This window comes from Equus asinus, chromosome 4 (genome assembly GCF_041296235.1).
Source record: "Equus asinus isolate D_3611 breed Donkey chromosome 4, EquAss-T2T_v2, whole genome shotgun sequence".
Taxonomy (NCBI): Eukaryota; Metazoa; Chordata; class Mammalia; order Perissodactyla; family Equidae; genus Equus; species Equus asinus.
In genome coordinates, this window is record NC_091793.1 from 102081776 (window position 1) to 102105587 (window position 23812).

General features: G+C 34.8%; 1 protein-coding gene across 16 annotated transcripts in view; it reads left to right on the top strand.

Moving 5' to 3' along the window:
- SLC4A10 (solute carrier family 4 member 10) overlaps positions 1 to 23812 on the top strand; it is a 284389-nt gene that overhangs the window by 55466 nt on the left and 205111 nt on the right. For 8 of the 16 annotated variants that reach the window (XM_044768820.2, XM_070507982.1, XM_044768817.2 and 5 more), the window contains exon 1: positions 22825 to 23081. The exons of 6 other annotated variants lie outside the window; for them this stretch is intronic. In XM_044768820.2, the coding sequence (XP_044624755.1) occupies positions 23001 to 23081 (81 nt within the window). In that variant the 5' untranslated portion in view covers positions 22825 to 23000. Of the gene's footprint in view, positions 1 to 22695; positions 23082 to 23812 lie in introns of those variants that run through there. 2 more of the 16 variants (XM_014860082.3, XM_070507977.1) reach the window with 2 other exon arrangements.

The following is a 23812-nucleotide window of genomic DNA, read 5'->3' on the forward strand; positions in this document are numbered from 1 at the left end:
GCACAGGGAAGAATTCAAGACTTGTCTATCTTTAGTTTCTTTTGCTGTTCAACAAATATTTGTTTCAAGCTTATTCACAGTGCTCAAATGTACTTAGTTCAAGCTCACAGTATGAAGTAAGTCATGTTTTGCTTAATGGAGCATAAAATCGTTTATTCAGTACATATTTACTAACACTTGCTAAATACTTAGCTGTGTGCTGAGTTCTGGGAAGGATCAAAATGTAAAAGTAAATGCTTAGTCCTTACCTTAATGATTATGAAGTCTGTGTAGGGGGGTAAAAACAATGCACATAAAATGAAAAATCCAAATGACATGACGCCATTGTAAGTGCTAAATTGAATGTGGTAGACTTAAGTAGTATAGGAAGAAGGAATTGATATTGGTGTTTCTTAGGTTACCTTTAAAAGCTCTCTTCTTCCTCAGCTTCCCATGTTGAATCTATCACTAAGTGCTATCAGTTCTGCTTTCTATCTATCTGGAATCTCTTTGCTTATTCTACTCTAACTGCAGGTCAACATTTTTATTTGTTTCTGTGTATTATATTAAAACTGCCTTGTAAGTGGTCTCTCCACCTTCATTTCGAGTCCTCTTTTATCCATTCTCCTATTAGAATGTTCTTCCTAAAGACTGGGTCTTATCACTTGAAGTCACTCTCCCACTTAAGATTCTTTAATGGTTTTATGTTGGTTTTTGGGCAAAATCAGAACTCTTTAGCATCTCACCTAAGACTGTATCATACTCTAGCCCTGGCCAATATTTCAAGCCTCATATATTGCCACCTCTCTCAGGTATACATGCAAATTTCATATGCCCATTTTTCTGAACCCACTAGGATATTTTGTGCTTTTGCCTTTGGTGTCTCCCTTTGTCTTTCTTTTCCTTAAAGATTTGGGTAAAGGTTCACTTCTCCTAGAAAGTTGTTTATGATCTACCATCTATGTCTGGCTTAAATGCCCCTTCTCTGTGCTCTATGCATTTATAACTTCATGCATTCTGCTCACAGAGTATTGTAATTACTGGTTCATTTATTCATTTTATCTACTAGACCGTGACCTACTTGAGAGCAAGGCTGTTGTTGTTCATATTTAATAGATGGTCAGTAAATAAGTAGATCAGCTGGAAATTTGGCCACTTATGGTATAGGATTTTTATAGATGAATGAGATGGGATAAAGTATTTCCAAGAGGTGGAACATATTGCAAAAGCGTGGAGATAAGAATTAACATTGTGTTTGGGGGGATAGGAGAAATAAGTGGAGGGGTATATAGGAAAGATGGCCTGTTTTGGAAGTATTTGACTAGAGTGGATAGTTTACGTTGAAAGATACTGGAATAGAGGCTGAAAAGGTGCGATGAGGTCCAATATGGAGGGCCTTGAGAGTCTGGTAGAGAGGTTTAAGTTTGATATGGATGCAAGAGGGAGTCATTATAGGTTTTTGCATGGGGAAAAATATGATGAAAGCAAGTTTTAAAGAATATTATTTTAAGAGCAATTAAACTTTCAGAGGATTTTTTAGATTTTTAGAGGAGAGATTAGAGCCAGGGAGATCAAATAGAAGGCTTTCAGGGTAACCTAGATGAGATGATGAAAACTTAGACAATGGTATGGCTGTGTAGATACAGAGGAAGAGACAGATACAAGCAATATATATATATTTTTAAAGATTTTATTTTTCCTTTTTCTCCCAAAGCCCCCCGGTACATAGTTGTGTATTTTTAGTTGTGGGTCCCTTCTAGTTGTGGCATGTGGGATGCCGTCTCAGCGTGGCTTAATGAGCAGTGCCATGTCTGTGCCCAGGATTCGAACTGGCAAAACCCTGGGCTGCCAAAGCAGAGTGCACAAACTTAAACACTCGGCCACGGGGCCAGCCCCGATACAAGTAATATTTTAAAGGACAAATTGATATGAGTAACAATAGACTGGGACATAACTTCATTTCTCTTTAGCTCTCCTTAGTTCTGTAGGAAGCCAGGAGTATTGACTTACTCATTTTTTTTCTTTTTTCCCAAGGAAGGTTCACCCTGAGCTAACATCTGTTGCCAATCTTTCTCTTTCTGCTTGAGGAAGATTTGCCCTGAGCTGACACGTGTGCCAGTCTTCCTCTATTTTCCATGTGGGTAGCCACCACAGTATGGTCACCAGTGAGTGGTGTAGGTCCTTGCCTGGGAACCGAACCCGGGCGGCCAGAGTGGAGCATGCTGAACTTAACCAATAGGCCATGGGGCCAGACCAGGCTTACTCAGTTTTACTTAAAGAATATAAAATTGCAGCCTTCTCTCTCCCTCATCTTGTTTGAAGTCAATGCTACTTATATCAAGTCCTCATTATCATTTACTAACCACCCAAATCCCTTTATAACTATCATAGAGAACATATCGGACTCACAATCTTCCTTTCCTACAGTTGGCTGCTAACATTCATGCTCATGACTCATATTCCTTATTGTCATCACTTCACATTAGCCATGCACTGTTAAAGACTTAATCATCATGTGGCATTAATCCACCGAGAATTAGAGGCTCATAGAATTCTGAAACTGGAAAGGACCATACGGTTCCTATTCATTTTGGGGTTGAGAATCTGAGGCCAGAAATATTAAGTGACTTATCTAGTGTGACACAACTAGTTAGTCCTAAGTCTTCTGAATTTTAATCCAGTATGCTTTCCATTAATTATATCATAATGTATTTTCTAACCCCAAATTTCTGTGTTCTAAAACATGGTTAGCTTTTTCTTAGATCAAAAGCCTGGTTACTTTGCTCCTTGTATTCCTATGCTCACTCAATAAGCTCCTCATCTTTAGCTGGATTCCTGTCTTCAGGAGCTACTTTGCTCCATTAAACACCTTCTCACTACGTATGACTGCTTGGTTTTGGTCTGGAGCACATTTATAGTTATTTTAATACTCTCCTTACTAAGCTTTCTCATTTTGAAAATCTTTTGATATGATCACTGTGGCTCTTTCTTTGTCTTCTTAATTTTTGTGTTTCTATTTCTGGAATGATGAACTAATTGGTGAAAAAAGATTATGGAAATATGCTGACATGAACCACTACAATTTCATACCATTGGTTCTTAGTGTTGTCATACCCATCACTATCTCTACTTTGAGCTGATCTTTCTATTTTTCTCTCTTTTTATTAAAGTATAGTATACACATAGAAAAATATGCTTTTGCTTTTGACTTTTGAGAAAATGAAGAGCTTCAGGAACAATCAGACTTGTCCTTTTTTCTTGACCTTATATGTTACCTTGTCCTTTGTCCATTTTCCCAAAATGTATTTTGTAAAAAACTAGTCCTACTAAATAGTCTGTGGAAAACAGAATTCCATGTCAAATATATTTTGGAAGTATTCGTTTTATATTCTTTTCTTGAATTTAACAAGCTCAATAACAAAGTCTCTAACCAATCTAATAGCAAAGACAGTTTTATAATTTTATTTAATCCAGTGATTTTCAAACTTGTCTATGGAACCATTTTTGTTCTAACATTTATTAATGTCCTCAGTCCTAGTGTATCATAATGTGAGTGGGTGTAGATGGTATTTTTAGAGCTCTGTACTTGTAAGAATGGTAGGTACTATAGGGAAAAGTAAATTGTTAAAAGGATCTTGAATGGGAAGACAAATGAATTCAGTTTTTAGTTTTTAAGATTGAGACGACATATGCATGAAACTTTACAGGATTTAAGTTCAGTGAGATGCTGTTTTGCTCATCTAATTCTGCTTACAAACCACCCAAAAATTAATGGCTTAAGCCAACAATCATTTTATTTGCTCATGATTCTGCAATCTGTACTGGGCTCATCTGGATGGCTCTTCAGCTGTTTTTGAGGGTTCTCATCTGCAGTTGGTTAGGGCTTGGGCTCAACTAAGACGCTGGTGGCTGTGTTCTTTTCTCTTTCTCCGTGTAGTCTTAGGACATCTCTGCTTCCACACAGTGTATCCTGTAGGGTGGACAGACTTTTTACATGGCAGTTTGTTGGTTCCCAATAGTGCAAAAGTGGAAGTTGCCAGGACTACTGAAGGTGTCGGCTCAGAATTGGCACAGCGTAATTTATGCTGCATTTTATCGCTTAAAGGAAATCACATCCCCAGCTCAGATTCAAGGTGAGGAGACTACAGAAAGATGTGAATACAGAGTGATATGTTTGATTGGGGGCCAACAGGCAGCAGAGACCACAGATACCATGTAGCAAATGGGATAGAAAGTAGATCCACTTGAGAAAGAGGTTTTAAATTTTCCTATCCAGTTGTCTGTTTCCCACACTAGAATGTTGAGACAAGGACTGTACTTGGTTTACTATTATGTTCCTAGCCCTTTGTAGTGTGTGAGGTACTTAGGAGGAATTCAATAAACTTTTGTTTAATAAATGAATATATATAAAGAGAAAAGCAGAGGATTGAATACTGAACCTACAGAGATGATTCACAGCGTGGGGTATATATGGAGACTAATCAGAGAACCAGCCAAAGGGAGGGTTTCAAAGGAAAGGATGGTAGATGGTAATATTCATTGTAGCAGAGAAGTCAAGGAGAATTAAGGTAGAGAAAAGCCTCTAGGCTTTTATTAGCATTCCTTGAAGCTGCAAATATCATTCTTTATTCTGTCTTCTTTTGTTGGTTGGTCAAAATGTTTCAGAGATTTCTCAGGTTTTTAAATCTCTAATTTAACCAAATTTTATGCTTTTTTAAAGCACTTTACAGTATAATGGTTCCAGTGAATCTGTTATGGTAATTAGGCTGAAAGAGGAATAATGCTTGACAAGTAACTAAAACATTTTGTGAATTGTTATCATTTTGTAAAATCTTTAATAATACGTAGGGAAAATAAGAACTTGTAAAATCAGAAAAGAATAGACTCTAGAGTTACAATCAGAAGTAGAAAAGCACATCCATTTTTTTTATTGTGGTAAAATATACATAAGATAAAATGTAACTCCTCATTTTTCCCTCCTCACCTCAATCCTTGGTAGTCACCATTCTACTTTCTTTCTTTATAAATTTGACTACTCTAGGTTCCTCGTATAAGTGGAATCATACAGTGTTCTTCCCTTTGTGTTTGGCTTATTTGATTTAGCATAGTGTTTTTCAAGGTTTGCCAGTGTTGAAGAATGTATCAGAACCCCATTTCTTTATAAGGCTGACTAGTATTCCATAGTATGTATATACCACAGCTTGTTTATACATTCACCTGTTGGTATACATTTGGATTGTTTCCACCTGTTGGTTATTGTGGCTTTTTTTTCTGCATGAAAATAGTAATTTTGCATTTTTTTCCTTCCTGGAAGTCTGAGTTCTCCATATTCTCTTTTCTAGTTCTGCTCATTCAGAAAATTTTCTGGAAAAGTGCCCTGGAGAGAACAGTGAAAGACATAGTCCCAATGGTAGGTAGAAAGCAGGGCCATGCTTTCCCATGATTGGAGAAAGGCTTGAACAAACACTTGAAAGAAGAGGGTGGTGTTTGTTTGAGCATAGGGTTTTTGTTTTTTTTTTTGAGGAAGATCAGCCCTGAACTAATATCTGCTGCCAATCTTCCTCTTTTTGCTGAGGAAGATTGGCCCTGAGATAACATGTCTGCCCATCTTCCTCCATTTTGTATGTGGGACGCCTTCCATAGCATGGCTTGATAAGCAGTGTATAGGTCTGCACCTGGCATCTGAACCAGGCTGCCCAAGTGGAGTGTGGGAACTTATCCACTACGCCACCGACCAGGCCCCTGGGATAGGGGTTTTATAAAAGGAAGGGGAAAGAATTTTGGCCCTTAGGTAGCTGTGTGACCTTGGACAATGTACTTAATCTATCAGAGCCTCGGTTTCCTCAACTGTAAATTATAGAAATCATATCCATCTCACAGGTTTGTTGCAGGGATTGAATGGAAGTACTTGACTCATAAGAGGTTAATAAGTAAAATGAAATTTTACTTAGTAAGTTCTATATGTGTGTCTTTGTTCTCACATCATGGATGTGGATTTTCACAAATATAGGCCAAAAGCCTGCGATGATATAACTTAAAATATGGGTTTGTTGTCTAATAATTAAGGGGGCTGGGTAAAGTGTAGCCAGAAATGGGTAGTCATCTTCCAGAGATGCTGATTCTGAGGTCCCAAAAGAGGCCAGTTAAGGAGTCACATGCTATGCATGTTAAAATGCTGTAGGAAGAGAAGATAAGCAATAGGTTCACATATGGACCCCATAGAAAGGCATAAGGGGAGACAGCCTAATTGCAGGCATTGACTTGCAACTGAGCTGCTTATCACCTGGGCAACTCAATTTTGCTAGATCCAGGGCGATTACCAGCAGAGGTTTATTTATTCAGTTATGGTTAATGATTCTTCTAAGCAACACTGGGTAGGTCAGTTAAAAACTAATAATAGCTACCATTTATTGAGTGTTTACTATGTTCAAGACTCTGTGTTAAGTGTGTTACCTATGCAATCTCATATAATCCTCGCAATTATTCTGTGAGGTATGTACCATTACCAATCCTATTTTATAGATGATGAAATTGAGGTTTGGGGAGATTAAGTAGTTTGTCCAAGATTACACAACTAGTGAATGGTGAAGTTGGTATTTGATCTCAAGCATTTTGACTTAACTCTGCTTTTAAATACTACACAAAAATTAATTTTTCCTTTTCTTTTTATATCCTGATAACCATCATTCAAGGTTATTTGAATTAATTCCAATTACATTTACACAGAATTTATCAAGAACTTTCTCAGTTACTATTGTAAAAGGTATAATCAAGAAAGTTAAAATGAGAGAAGAATCAATATTTTACTTAATGTTAATTTTCTCTTTGATTAGGAAAACTAGTTTAAAGAACTTTCTACATTTCTACCAAGAGAGGCACTATACATCAGAATGATTCAAGGTCAAAGATGTTGCCTGGAGACAATGTTATGAAGTCATTAAATATTGTATTTTTCAAGTAATGCTTTTATTATTAAGAAGTTTCTTTTGCCGGAAATTGCACCAGAGCAAAGATATTTTCTTCCGTTTCATTCATCCAGTAAATCTTTATTAAATATCTACTGGAGATTATGTACTGGAAAGGTTTGCAGTATTAAGACAGGCACAGTCTTGCCTTCATGGAGGTCGTAGTCTGGTGGTGAGAGTGAACAAGCAGTACTATAGATAGTAAAGTACAAGGTCCTGGGGGCAGAGCAGTTAGCCCCCAACAGGAAGGTGGAGAAAGGAACTCTAGAGGAGAGAGAATGCACTTGAAGCTGAACTGCCAAAGGTTCAGTGGGTAATGATTAAAAATAGAATAAATATAATTAAAAACCAAATGACAAACTTGGAAAAAGATTTACAGCATATATGATACTCAAGGGTTCATATTTTTAGTATATAAACCACTTTTACAAACAATCTTAAAATCAAACCCCTTAGACTAGGATTTGAGAGAGGAAGTTTACAAAGCATGTTGTCCATGTCCTTGTGGAAGAATAAAGAATGAAGGCAATATTCAGAAGAATTGCAAGTGGCCTCAGTAGTAAGAGAAGTAACATTTAGTATAAAATTGAGATATATTTTTCAAATATGAATTTATTAAAGATTGAAAGATTGATAATAACCAGTATTGATAAGGCAAGGATAAGGAAAAGACACACTACCATTTACTTACAGGTAGAGATTAAATAGTTTCATTCTTCTTAGAGGACACTTTGGCAACATGTATTGGGAGCGTTAATTTCTTCTGTCAGAGAAATTTTGCTTCCAGTAGTTCACTTAAAGGAAACAAATAATTAGAAGTCTGAGCAAAGTTGTATGTAGGAGCAATATTGCAGCACTGTGTATAGTAGCAAAATACCAGAAATCATGTTGGTTAATTAATTAGGTACATCCTTGTGATAGATTGATGTCTTGCCATTAGCGTTAGGTTGTAGAAGACTTTTTTTTTTTAAGAGTAAATTTTTTTTTTTAAAGATTTTATTTTTTCCTTTTTCTCCCCAAAGCCCCCCAGTACATAGTTGTATATTCTTCGTTGTGGGTCCTTCTAGTTGTGGTATGTGGGACGCTGCCTCAGCGTGGCTTGATGAGCAGTGCCATGTCCGCGCCCAGGATTCGAACCAACGAAACAGTGGGCTGCCTGCAGCGGAGCGCGCGAACTTAACCACTCGGCCAGGGGGCCAGCCCCAGGTTGTAAAAGACTTTTTAAAAAAACATGAGAAAATGTGCATGATGAATTCTTAAGTGAAAAAAACGGTTACGAAAATATGTATATATTTTGATTCTCTGTGTGTATTTAAATATTGGAGGGATATACATCAAAATATTTGCAATGGCTGTTCTCAATGTGTCAAAACTGCAGGTAAATGTTTCTTCTCTGTGCTCTTTTGTTTCCCATGTTTTCTCTAAAAAACAAGTATATTTTAGCAATTAGGAAAAAATAAACAGTAATGTTTTTAAAATAATATCTTGGATTTATAAATTGGAATGATCATATTAAACCAATTTAGCAAGTGTCATTTCACTTAGGTAATTAAGTGAATTGTAATAATTTAAAACTTTAATATAGCCTTTCCTGATTTCACTGGTTTTTCTTTCTAATCTATACTTTTTCCAAAGAAAATGTCTTGTAGACGTTTGTTAAACAATGTCTACATGTTAAGAATTACGGTAAGCAGTGTTCATCATTCCCCCAATGTAATTATCTTTTATTGTTCATAAAAAAAAACAGAGTAATTATATTTTATTCAGTGATCAGAATAAAAAGAAATGGGCTTAAATTATAGTAAGAGAATTATTTATAAACAAACTTTTGAAAATTTTTGTGTTCAAAGTACACACTAAACAGTGTTACCAAGGAAAAGCTCTCTATTCTCTATCTTGTCTAAAAATACAATAGGAAAAATCATCTGTTTTGGGAGGCTTAGCTGTTAATCTTCACTGAGGCAGATTAATTTTGTAATTTTACAGTCTTGAAGAAAGAATATTTTCTTCATTTTTTTGTATCTAGAGTAATGAAAAGTATATCCCAAAATAATGGTTATAAAGTAATTGACCTAAATAGAGTCTCTAAGGACATCTCTTGTGTAGAGTCTGAAATGCATTGTTACTCACAGAGGTTTGATAGTTAAGACTACAACTATTACGTTATTTCACTTATTTTTCTAAATTTATGAGGTAAAACTTTTATAATCAAAACTATATTTCAAAAAATTGTTATTTGGAACTATTTCTTTAATGTTAAGGAAAATAATTTTTTTATTGGATAGGAACTGACTAAAGTATCTCTTTTGGTGCTTTTATGTCTTTTCTTTAGTCTTCTACTCACAACTAAAGAATAACTTGTATTCACAATGTTGTTAATGTAATTTAGTAGTTGGCTTCATAATCAGGAATGAACAAAGGGAAAATTATGAAAATAAGTAAAGTGCCATCCTACCAGAGAGTGTTGATTTTAGAGTAATTAAGATTTAGAAATCATAGTCTTTTAAAAGCAAGATCTTTCCAGATGTTATTGTCTATTTTTTATCAATATTTTTGGGCACCAAAGTTTTCTGCTAGTTAAGTCAACTCTTTAAAACAAGTCAACTATGCAGTAAGTACAGCAGGCCCTTGGGAAAACCGTACAGTAAAACACATCTTTGGACCTTTCACCTTTTCTTTTGGTGCATTTCCACTGAGATTCTTGCTCCAGATTCTTTTTGGCATGCTCTGCCCTGAGAACCCCATGGTCCCAGACTACTTAAAACTTTCTTGTTCTTCAAAGAAAGTAGTGGATTCATGGCATATATTAATATTCAAAATGAATTTAAAAGTTCCATCTAAGTAACATAATTTCTTAATCCAGTAAAATACGGAATGATAGCTGATGCTGAGAATTTCAGGCACTGTTTGCATCCATCTTGTTCTAATCCATCTTGCTCTGTCCCCAAGACTAGGTGTCCTTTTATACTACGGCAGGTGCTATTTATACACTAAAAGGTCTGAGATCAACACTATAGAATAAATTTCCTTAAACTGGAATTTGGAAGAGGTGATGACCACATTAACATAGATATTAACTTTATTTTCCTCTGAATATTGACTATATATATGTGTGTATGTGTATGGAGAAACTATATAAAATATCTTTTAAATTGTGCTTTATTTTCTGCAATCAGATATGATACAATGAGATAGAAGTATAAACTTTCACTGTACCTAGAACAAATAAAAAGCACATTTATACAGATTTAACCCAACAGTTTATTCCTTTAAAAAAAGAGAAAATTTTGAATTTGTTAAAGCAAATTAGAGACTATGTTCCTATGGATATATAATTAATATTGTCATGACTTGAAAAAAATAAATATTTTAGAGCACTTATGCACTCACTTCTATGATTTTAAAGAATCATAAAATATGTTTCCAGCCGTCAGAAGGTTTATAATCCCAGTGAGGAGAAAGCCTTTCATTGTTGCGTTCAGCAAATAATTATTGAATATTTATATATACAAATTAAAAATCTTTTGAGAAGTTTACAGGCTTAGGAGAGATAAAACGTGTACATGAGTATTATGAAACAAGTTGAGAAATGGTGAACTGGCATAATGGGAGTTCAAATAAAATGTCATGTGTTTGGAGGCCACATGTGTAAAAGAAAGCTGTCAATGTGAAGCAGCATATACTAAATGCCAAATGACTGAGATTAATGACACAGAGCTTTGGAAGAAGGAATAGTCACCGAGGTACAGGACAGTTAAGGAAAATTTCCCTTATGGGGTATGTCAGAAGTGACTAAAGTGGAGCCATTTTAAATGGAGTCGGAGCTGCCTTTCCAGAGAAACTGGCTTTGCTGTCTTGAACCTTGTTCTGGGTCAAACCTTTGGACTGGGCCAAAACGACAACTCTTTTATAAGAATTGTTTGAGAAGTCAGCAGGAGAACAAACATCCTGGTCATAAACGCTGAGGATTATGGACTTTCTGAAGACAGAACCAATAGTCAATCAATGTTTAGCCAAGACTAACTGCCTCCAACTCCAATTAAAATTCTCTGCAATACAACCTCCCTTCTTTGCCCTTAAAAGCCCCTGACTTTTACTCCCTGGCGGGACACTATTTGGGTTTCTGCCAGATTCTCTGCTCCCTGAATTGCAATTCTTTGATCTTAAATAAATGCTTTGCCGCTTAAACTGGTTTCTGTTTTTGTAGGTTGGCAGGTAAGACTTAAATTCTCTTTAAAAAAAAGAAAAAATCTATGTGGAGCCTGTAGAGAGGACACTCCAGAAGAGTGTAACATTGTAAACATGTGGTTCCACACATTGAAATGCAATTTTGCATTTTCATAAATTAGCGTTTTTCAGACACTTTAAAAAATTTCATGTAGGTATGTAGAACTATAAAATTATATAATTATTCAAAGGAAAATATGTAAGAATAATAAAATATTGTGGTACATTTTCCTATGGGCTAAAATTTTGCACATTGAACATATTTGACTCCTTTCATTGTGAGAAAAATATTCCTTGTCTGTATTATGATAGAATTTTATTATAGCACTTTGCACCCCAAGTAGTTGAATATAAGGTAGTGAGAGTGTCCTATGAGAATTAAACCTTAAAGCCAACACTTAATACATAAAGATATGAAATATTGTGTTAAGGGGACCAAAGAACTCCCAAACCTGAAAAAGTTTATTAAAACCATTTTGAGTATTACCATTGCTAAAGAAAGACTGTTCAATCAGAAGGAGGAATAGTCAGCAGCTAGGAGAGCATGGACAGAGGAAGGTCATTGGGGCAAATGCTGATAATATCCGTCAAGTCCAGTGTAGGAAGTTGAGTGCTCAACTTATCTGACACCTCTAATGACCTATCTAGATATAGTTGGGATATCTTTACTTTAAGCAATCAAATATTTGAATCTTGTAACTAACTCATTTAGATTGGATGGTATACTCACTAAACAAACTTCTAATTACAAGTTGGCTTTCCATGGTGATGTACTGGAGAGACAGTACCTCAGCATTCATTTATAATAAATTAATAAAAATCTGTAAACAAACAAAATTGTGTTTCTTAGCGTGCAAGTTCAAGAGAAATACTCAAAACTTGACACATTCACTAAGGTAATGCCAATCTTTGAGGACTCTTGAGAGACAGCTAGTTTTTCTGGGTGGGTGACAGCCCCTTCCTTTTATTATTCACTGTGATTTTGTGATTTAAAATAAGAAATATATGTTTGGTTTCCTTCGCTATTTATGGCACAGAGCTTCTAAAGCCCTTGGAATTTCCTAAGTGAGGAGAGCCAGGAAGATGTCTTTTGTTATGTCAATGAGGTATCTGTTGGATCCCACATAAGGGTGGGGGCTGGTTTGCCAGGAGAACCAATCACGTGATTAGAGGGTTGGAACTTTCATGCCAACCCACCATGACCACCAGGGAGGGGAGAGGGGCTGGAGGTTGAATCAGTCTCTGATGGCCAGTGATTTAATCAATCAGAACTACATAATGAAGCCCCTAGAAAAACTGCAAAGAATGGGGTTCAGAGAACTTTTGGGTTGGTGAAAATGTGGAGATTTAGAGAGTGGTGCACCTGGAGACGGCATGGAAGCTCCGCACCCTTTCCCCATACCTTGCTCTATGCATCTCTTCCATCTGGCTGTTCCTGAGTTATATCCTTTTAAAATAAACCAGTAGTCTAGTAAGTTAAATGTTTCTCTGAGCTCTGTGAGCCACTCTAGCAGGTGAATCAAATCCAAGGAGAGGGTTGTAGGATCTTCTGATTTATAGCCAGTCCGTCAGAAGCACAGGTGGCAACCTGGAGTGGAGATTGTAGGCTGAAGCAGGGGGTGGATGTGGGGGGTGGGGGGCTGAGGAGGGCAATCTTGTTGGACTGAACACTTAACCTGTGGAATCCGATGCTATCTCCAGGTGGATAGTGTCACAACTAAGTGGAATCGTAGGATACCCAGTTGGTCTTTGAGAATTGTTTGATGAGATGTGGAAACCACCCCTTCCCCCACATCGGAATGGGTGCTTGAAACCCCTTACTCATTTTTCTATGTTCTTCCATAGTTTCGTTTAGAATGCGTGCGACTTTGAGACACGTCATTTATTACATATGACCTGATATCATAGCTGCTTAGTATGAATAAATAAATCAAAATCGTGGGGTTGGGGGAACATTGAATTTAGAAATTAACTGTGAAAAACTTCCACAAGGGTTCAGACTGCTCAACTTCCATGAAACTTATATGTACAACTCATAGGTTTGCACTATTCTTATGTGTGCACAGGTTTTTTTTTCCCCGAACATATTTCAATTTGCCTAAGGTCAGAGACCATATTTTACCTCTTATAGACCTAGTAGGTTAAAGCAGCACAGCAAAAAAATGAATAAAATTCAGAAACTACATTTGCATTTAAGGAATAGAGCCTTTCTGTTTCTGTGTATACTTTTTTATAGAAAGGTATTTATATTAAAAGGAAAAGAAACAAAAACATTGGAAGGACAAAGGCTTTAATGGAGAAATACAGAGGCGTAGCAAGCTGTTTTGTTTGTGGCTGTGGCCAGATTAATTCAGATTCTTGTTTGATTTATGTTCTGTGAAAGAAGTATGTTTGATATGAGTTTCCTAGTTCACCTAATTAATTTAAAACAGGATTTAAAATCTTCTTAACCTAATTTAAAACTTGAAAGGTAACCATCAGTCAAGAGAAAATGTTTGCAGAATTTTCTTTGAAAGGAATATTAACATCTTGTTCTGTCAGTATTTTATGCTTCTAATACAGGTAATTATTTTAGTTTAAAATTACTGCCAGATGTAAATGATATTGAAATAGATTATTTAAAAAATCTTAGTATGTCGACATTGAATAATTTTTTATGTCTCTGTGTCCTGTACTCAAAGTCGTTATGGTCTTTACACTAGATTTTAATAATCCATTTAATTCTCCATGTATCTATACACAAAAAGGAACGAATGTGAAATTATGAGTAAGCAAAAATATTTGTGTGTATGAATATGATGTAGCAATTACTTTCTGTTCTCAAAATAATGACATATCTGGAGTTCAATAAAATAAAGACAATAAATATTATAACTTTCAAATACAGAGAAATTAAGAATCCTAAGGTCAATTGAGTAGAGAAGAGATTGTTTTTCTTCCTTCCCTTATTTCTGTGTTTCTGAAGTTGTCTGTCCTGTACCACAGAGTGAAATTAATTTTTATCACACCTGTACTCAGCATTTCTTTTGAATATTATTTACAAAATGACTCTTGTTGCTGATGTTCATTTATACCGCTTAATTTACTCTTATATACAGTGGTTGTTCTTGGAGAGAAAAAGAGTAGTGTCAGTGATTTTTAAATTTTGTTTTCTTGATGTTTTGTGTCTAGTCTCATTTTCATCCTCTAGGAGGTATGATTTGGAGACAAATCCTCTTTGGTTATCCCCTCAAGCTAAAATCCCAGTGATAATAACTGTTAGCAATTTAATGTGGTTCCTTGAAGACTTTTGCCTACACATTTATAACCATTTTTGTTTAAAAAACACTTATTTTAACATTTAGAATTTTTCCAATATTTTGCTATTATAAAGATTTTTGCTATAAACACTATTGCGCTTATATCTTTTTACTCTCCTTTTTTAGGACATTTTTATAGAATACGTTCCCGAGTTAATATTTTTAAAATTATTACAGCTCTATTTATAGTCAGATTTGAGGAGTACTCTTTCATTAAATCTAAGAGCTTCTTAATAGGCTAATTCCTGTATTCTACAACCATAAACACTAAAGAGAACAGGAATTCAACAGAACAAATATTCTGTAACAGCAAATTAGATGGCCACTTGACATTTATCTTATTTCCCTTATTTGAGTCATCTTTGAACTTCTCTTCTATTTGCCATAAGAGTACCAGTTTTGAAACAACCATCCCAGAAAGAAAGGTGTATTTTGCTGGCCTGAAAAATAACAGTTGGACTTGATTCTTGCATTGATTCCATAAATATTTTCAAGTGCATATTAAGTTCAGGGAATTGTATTAGGTGCAATGTGAAAATGAATCATACACAGGTTTTTGTCTTAAGGAGGTTAATAATTGAGAATGAGAGATAAGGCCATGTGTAACTCTAAAAGAAAGCCCTAGTGTTTCAGAGAAGTCAGGAAGGAAAGTTGAGGATTAAAGAGCCGTGAGAGAGGTAAGACCAAAAGCATGTGATCAGGGCAAGTTTCGTGGAGGATGTGTTTTATTAAATTTTGATAGATAGATAGGATCTCTATGGAGATGAGGGAGAAAGGCATGCATTCTAACAACAACAACATTTGTTCATTACTTACTAGGTTCTAGGTAGGCACTGTGTGAATTAAGCACTTTATATTTTTAATTCATCTAATCCTCAAGGAACACTATGTAGATAGGTGGTGTAATTATCTCCACTTTACTAATAGGGAAACTGAGGTCCATAGAAGTTTTGTAACTTGTAAAATATTCTACAGTTAATGAGTGACAGTACCAAGATTGGAACCACGATCAATATGTAATAGTGTGAGCAAAGCTAAAGGCCGGAATAATCGTACAGAATGATCATTGGGAATGGTGAGCTTTTGGGTTTAGGCAGAGTATCAGACAACTGAAGGAGAGTATTATAGTTAATAAGAATGGAAAGGTCTGTCGGGGTTGGACCATGGAAGTCATCAAACACTAGAGTAGGACATTTGTAGAGAGTTTTTGACTAGGTGATAACACAGTAGTTTCAGATAGGTTGAAAATAATAAAGACTAAGAAGTGGTAGGTTGAAAATAATAAAGACTAAAAAGTGGTTGCTGGATTTGGTAACTAGCTGGGCATTAATATAGCAATCACATTTCTTCAGGATTCTGAGACAATTGCTGCCAAAATTGGGAATAATGAGGACAGAGAGATGACCTTGGAAGTAGTAAAGGGAAAGGAACTGGTCATCTTCCATTATGTACTTCCCCCCCTACCTTTAGCTTATCAACTTTTTAAATTATCCATTGATTCTTCTCTCCACTGGGCCAATAATAATAATAATAATAATAAATCTTATTTATTGAGCTTATATATTGATACACTGTGGTGATTGCCTTATGCGTATTCTCTTATTTAACCTTCAAAATAACTTTATGAGATAGGTAACATTGTTAACTGTATTTTACCGTGAGGAAACTGAGTAAAGAAGCTTAAGCAACTTGCTCGTGGTCACTAATTGGTGAATCCAAGATTTCATCAAAGTTTGTCTGATTCTAAAGCAGCTGTGATATGAAAGTTGTGTTATATACCTGAATTTTTTTTAAACATATTCTGCTCAACTAGATCTGGAGTATCTACATTACCATCCTCAGATCTTGAAAACTCTGCTTAATTATGTAATTACTTCTGATTGTTTCATAATCTTATTTTATACAGTCGTTTTTCCTTTAATCTTTTTATTTTTGGGTACAATAACAAGCCCATAACTATATTTTTCTTGTAATGACAGTAGCAAATATTTCTCCAGTAATTACTCTCTGCCTGGCACTGCTTTAACTGCTTCACATGTATTAATTACATTTAATCCTTGCAACAATTCTAGGAGGATTATCATCATTTTACATATAAGGAAACTGAGGCAGAGGGCACGTAGAGATCCCAAGGTCAGAGAACCAGGATTTGAACTCGGTAGTCTGCCTCCATAGCCAGTGCTTTCAGCCAGGGACCTGAGTCCTTCTGACAAATAAAGGATAAGTTTTGAGGCGTTTTTATTTTCTTGTAGTCTTTTTTTTGCTGTTAAAAATCATATTTATTTATGATCTGTGACCCTGTCTACATTAGAATTTAAAAGGACAAACCTGTTTGCAGTTTTCCTTAACTATCACTTTAAATACAATTTTAGCATTGCCAAAATTGTATTTTAATAATAGCTGAATCTATCAGAAAACTTCATGCAATAGATCATTATATGAATGATTTTTTTAACAGTGAAAACTTTTAAAGATCAAACACATTGCAAATTTTTGTGTCCCCCCCGCCCCCATTTACTTAGCCCTGGAATGAATGGTGCTTGAAGAAAACAAATTTACACAAAAAATATTGTCTTTACACATGGCATTTTGAAGCCTTAGTGGTCCTCCTTGGTTGAAGGTATATCTGATAACTATTTGAAAGATTTCCTCAAGCTCAAAAATCTGTCTTTCTGTTTGTATATTTGTGTGTTTCATATTTTGTATGAGTAAAGTAGCATTGTGATGGGTGAGTGATTTGCTTCTCTAGGTTCATTCATTCCACAGATGTCACAGAGAAAAAATAAAGACTAAGTTCACATTTACAATTACATTGGTTTTAAATTAGTCTCCTTTGCCATTGTTTAGTAATTTCTATTCAAAATGTTGTTTTGTTTTACAATCCTAGGTGTATTTTTTAAGGAACAGTGTCATAACTTTGTCAATAAACATAGAAACAAGGAAAGTATTTATTCTAGGTTTTTGCTATTGTTGTTGTTAGAAAACTTATAAAGATAACTCTGGTTTAATTATCCTTAATTTAAACCTTCGTCTTAATCAATTTTCCTTTATTTTCGTATTAACTTATTGTGACTTTATTCGACATAAAGTCTGTGTGATAATACTTGTTTTTTGTCAAGACAGTGAAGAAACTAAGTATTTCTTCTGGAGAATGGAAATGGATATAACCCTTCTGTAGGGTAATTTGGCAGTTCTTACCCAAAGGCTCCAAAATGTTCATATCCTTTGAACCAGTAAGTCTACTTATTGGACTTTATCCTAAGGAAATACTGGAGGATATGTGTAAGGCTGTGTGCACAAAGATGTTTATTACACTATTATTTATAATATTTAAAAATGAAAAAACTGAAATGTCTAAGAATAGAGGGTTAGTTAAAGTATGGTACCTCTATTTGATAGAATACCACCATTTGTCCACTAAACGTTGTTACAGAAAATACTTATTGACTTAGGGAAATGTTCATAGTATAATACTAGGTATAGATGAATAGTTTAATATAATTTTTAAGTGTATATTGATTAAAAACTAGAAGTGAAATATCAGTAATTGTTTCTCTGTATAATGAAATTTCATGAGCGATCCCCCCACCTTGTTGATCTTGTGGTTTTCTTCTAAGTTGTCTGTATAGATATGAAGTACTTTTGTAATTGGTATAATTATTATTATTTTTTTAAAGATTTTATTTTTCCTTTTCCTCCCCACAACCCCCCAGTACATAGTTGTATATTTTAGTTGTGAGTCCTTCTAGTTGTGGCATGTGGGATGCTGCCTCAGCATGGCTTGATGAGTGTTGATGAGTCCACACGCGCCCAAGATCTGAACCAGCGAAATCCTGGGCCACTGAAGTGGAGTTGCGAACTTAACCACTCGGCCATGGGGCTGCCCTTGGTATAATTATTAAAATACAAAATCAGCATTAGCTAATAAATTGCTACATGTTTTATTTCCCTCTATTGTGTGATTCACTGTACAGATTTGCTAATAGAACTAGCAGAATGATGATGAAATTAGAAAAAATGCAATTTATTAATAACTTGAGGGAAAAAGACATATTATGCAACTCTAGTGTTTATACAGATAAAGGTGCTTTTTTAATGTACAAATGCTTCATCTGAACTGACCCTTTGTGTTGTGGCTCTCCACATCATATACCCTATCTGGCAGCAGTGAGTATCAAAATAGCTAGGATTTCAGTGGGAATGGTCAGTTTCCTCACCATCTTGCTCTATATACTTAGTGACCTATGCTCTCAAGTTCAAGCAATGTTCCTTGTAAAAGTGAAATAAGACAGTTTTCACGACTTCTCAAAAAAGAGAAGCGGTAGGTACTCTGCAGTGCTCTCAGTGATTCCCATTGTCCTGTGGTTTATAGACATTAGTTTAGATCAAACCACAATGACTAGTTAGACAAATAGTGATACAAAGTCATGTCATACAAATTCTTTCGTTTTTTTCATATAACATTGAATGGTATGAGAGCTAATTTGCCAAAAACAATCTGTACCAGTGTTAACCCAATATAAATAGTGTGAAAATAAACAATTACACACATATAATTAATGATATGCAAGACACATAAAGAATTATTTTTTAAAGTATAGATAATCTAATAAAAGTAGATTTGAGTATTTTTGTGAAATTAGAGCAAAAATATGAATAAAACAGACTGAAATTTGAGGCATAATTTTTAGTACAAAGAAGCAGCACATGAAAAACAGGTGTAGTTGTTCAACTCTTAAAATATTCCTCAGAAACTATTTCCTATTTTTATTAGAAAAACATGAACTCTGAAGGTATATGTTTGTAAGATAAGTCATATTGGGGGCCATCTTTTAAAATTTAATAGTTTGTTTATTTTTTCAGTGTATATTTTACATAGTTGAGATTGTACTACATAAATATATTGGGATCTTATTTTTCACTTAATATTCTATTATGATATACATTTTCCTTTGTCGTTAACATATTTCACTCATAATATTCAGTGGTTACGTGGTGTTCCATATTTGTTGTATCATAATTTAATTAACCTTTCTCTTACTCCTATTTTTTCTTTTCTAATAATATAGCACCAAACATTTTTGTGTATAAACCTTAATCCTTTTGACAAATTCTCCAAACTAGAAATACTGGAAAGGATTGAATATTTTTAAGGGTCTTAATATATACTGCCAAATTACTTTGAAAAGTTGAACTGATTTGCACTTTTTAAAGCAGTAGTATATAAGACAAAGTTATACACATTGTGAGAGGATACAGAAGGAATGTAAGATGAGTCTTCTCACACTTTTATGGCCTATTTTATAAAAACTAAGCATATGCACATGAAAAGGATAAATAACAATACCACAGAGCATGTGATGAAAATATGTTGATTGTCAAAAAGAAATCTGTAGTAATGTAGGAGGTTAGGAATCAATCTTGATATTTCTCTCTCCCTTACTTCTTACATTCAATCCCCAAACCCTATCCCTTTTAACGAAAAAAATGTATCTGGAATCTATCCATTTCTCTCCATTTCTACTGCCACCATTTTGGTTCCAGGCCACCATTATCCCCTGCCCAAAATTATATAACTTGTCTATCTTCTTCCAGTTTTGTTATACTCAATTGATTCTCCACGGTAGCCAGTATAATCTAAAGCTGCAAAACTGAGGGGCCAGCCCAGTGGTGTAGTGGTTAAGTTCATGCACTCCACTTCAGCAGCCCAGGATTCATGGGTTCAGATCCCGGGCACGGCCCTACACACTGCTCATCAAGCCATGCTGTTGTGGTGTCCCACATACAAAGTAGAGGAAGATTGGCACAGGTGATAGCTCAAGGTCAATCTTCCTCAAGCAAAAAGAGGAGGATTGGCAACAGATGTTAGCTCAGGGCCAATCTTCCTCAAAAAAAGACAGAAAAAAACTCCTGCAAAACTGATTATGTTGATGGCTTCTCATTCCCCTAAAGATGAAGCTCAAAATCTTTAAATGGCTTCTGAGGCTTCCTGTAGTTGGACTTTGGCTTACTCTTCTAGCCTCATCTCTCCACTCTGTCCTACTTTCGCTTTATGGTCTAACCATGCTATATTTACCATTCCTTGAATGTGACCTACTCAGGATCTTCTCAGTTTTAACAATAAGTCCTGAGGGCGATCCCTTCTGATTCTGCAATTAGGGTCAGATGCCCTGTTATCACTCTCATATCTCCTCTTAATTCTTCTGTCATAACAAAACATTCTTGTCTAATTATCCACTTTTGTGACAGCATATTTTGTATTGTCATGGAATCTCTAGCACCTATACAGTATCTGACACATAGAAGATGTTTAATATTTTATACGTGAAAGAATGAATATAGAAAGGGAGACAGTGTAGTTTAGGAGGGCTTTATTAAGAAACAGGTCTTCAGGAATGAGCACCTATTTTGATTACAATAAGAGTAGATACTGCATAGATAAATCGTATTTCCCTACATATGATTTTTCATCCTTTGTGTCTTTGTTTGTGTACAGCCAAAATACCCAACCCTTTGTCTGAACTTCTGCAGTTAGAGGCAGTAATTTCTTTAAAGGGATAGTGTGGATCAGGCCCTTAAACAAGCCCAATTTCTTATTTTATTTTTTACAAATAAAAATTGTATATTTTTAAGGTGTAATAACTTTTTTTCAAAACCCTATGAATAGCAGTAAGCATTGTCCGACATAGTACCAGAAGGTGAGAGGATGATGCAAAAAGCCCAGGTAGGGTTCTGCTCTGCTGTACACAGGGTCGCTAGGAGAGGGAAGTGACTCAACAGCACTAACAACAAAAACTTTTCCCCCAGATTTCTTGAGATATAATTTAGGATGTACAATGTGTTGGTTTGATACACTTACAGCAAAATGATTATCAGTGTAGCACAACTTTCAAGTATATAATACAATATTATTAACTGTAATCACTATGCTGTACATTAGATCTCCAAAACATATTCATCTTATAACTGGATGTTTGTACTTTTTGAGCAACATCTTCTCTTTTCCCCGACCCACCCAGCTTCTTAAAGAAGATCCATCTTTAAGACTCATTTTGACTAGTCTTCATGGCAATACATATTATGCTCATCAAATGTTGTGAGTGGGAGAAGAGAAATTATACTGATTTGTTATTAGTCTACATTTATCTAAAACATTTTGTGTATAGCACTTTAGTTATCATTAAATTTCATTTAGTTTATTTCACAGGTATATAAATAAAGTGTTCATAGGTTTTTAAATAAAGTGTTCATTAATTCATGCTCTACATAATGTAAGGACTGTCTTAAGGTAATGTGTTGCACTTCCTGTCCTAATTTTGAATTCAATTAAATTGATTATAATTTTAGTCTATTTTTTGTTTTATTTCTAAAATACAATTTTTTGTCACATGGTGAAGAGAAACTATTTCCATTTATAATTTTAGAGGATATTTATTCTCTATTACTAGACTACTTTATCAGTCTTAAAATTTACTGATTCTACTATGTTGTGGTAAAAGAAAGCATTATAAGAACCTTGATGAACACAAATAAGACAATGAAAATCACAATAAAATGCCAATAACTTACATAGGTTTCATTCCTATATTGAACCATGCAGTTTTGGAATTTGTTAATAGCACATTATCTTTTTGCATGTTAAACTCTTTAGAAGAAGATATTAAATAGAAATATAAAATGTATTTTGATTTGAAGAATATTGGTCTGAAGAATATAAAATAAAAATGAAGTTCCATGGGGCCAGCTTGGTGGTGTAGTGGTTAGGTTCATGCATTCTGCTTCAGTGGCCCAGGGTTCCCAGGTTCGGATCCCAGGTGTGGACCTACACACTGCTCATCAAGCCATGCTGTGGCAGCATCCCACATACAAAATTATATGCATTTACCTATTTATCTATCTACTGTTAGACACAATTATCAAAGATTTCCAGAATAAAAATTCTTCATTTTTAGGGACTTCTAATTTTTGATGGGTTGGATGTGTGATGATACACGTCATTTGGAGGGAAGATTCCTTTAAGAGAGAATACAATTTTGCTTGTTAAGTCATTATACTAAAGCTTAGTCATGTATGCAGAAAACTGCCTAATAATTAAGAGTTGACATTTTAACATGGTATTTGCAACAGACACATTGGATGCTTAATTAAACAGAACATTGCTTATTTTTAAAAGACTGAGAAAAAAACCCCAAACTGTCCTTGGCAAGTGAAATCTTTATAGTAGCAGAAGAGGTAAACCTAAAGGATGTGGCTCATTCTCTGTTTGGATGATGCAGACTTGCTCTAAGCAGTAAGCTTACTGTTTTCAGACAGCATTAGCAGCTTCAGCAAATATAACTGTGTCATCCTCCCTTAATACAGGGTGTTTGTCACTGCAAAGGGGAGATGATAAACAGTATATGAGATTTGATATCCACATGATGGCTTAAACAGATACTGATGGACAGATCTGCTGTTTGATGTTTTCTTCACTACCCTTGAAGATGCTGAGACATAGAGATGGCTGTGATTATCTTTTGTAAGACAGGAAATGCAATCTTTAGGGGTTTCTGGAAATAGGAAGGTCATGCAGTCTGGAACCTGTGAGCCTTTTCAATCTCTAAGTCATCAGGTATGACCTCATAAATTATGATGATACTGTGATTGTAGAGTTATTGCTTTTTCTAGTTCTTAGTCATTTAGAATATATTAATCAACGTAATGATTTATTATCAGATTTCCTTTGGATGTTTGAACAAGTAATATGTATAGTAACAGACACTAGCTAAACAATATGAATTTTAGAAATGTATATGTGTGTGTGTTTGAGTTTGCATTGACTTCAGTTTTTTGTTGGGGGAGGAAGTGGGGAGTAAGGAAAGAGATTCTTTGTATGTGATTAAAAGCAAGGTTTAGAGCTCTACGGATTTTTTTTCAGATTAAGTCTGAATACAGTCAAACTGCATCTTTTATTTTGAATGATAAAAATAGCATAAATTGTTCAAACTGATAAGGGTACATCATAGCTAGCTGCTTATAGATAGTGACATATTAAAAAAAATTTTATCTGGAATTTCTTAAGCATAAAAATAGATGTTGCTACCATTATAGTGTGCAACCACACAGCAATGCAAGTTTGATGGGTACAATCTTGTTTATCAGCCTGAGCTATAAGCTAATTTCCTGAAATTTATATTTCAATATCTGAACTGTTTTAAAGGCATTAGTTTTAGTCACTTCTTATCCATTGCAGTAATGATGCTCTTGGTCGTCTTAATGTAGATATCTGCTAAGGCAATGCTTTTAAGATGAAAGCAGACAATAAATCTGTTTGTTTGATCTTTTACATAGAAAGCTTGTGAC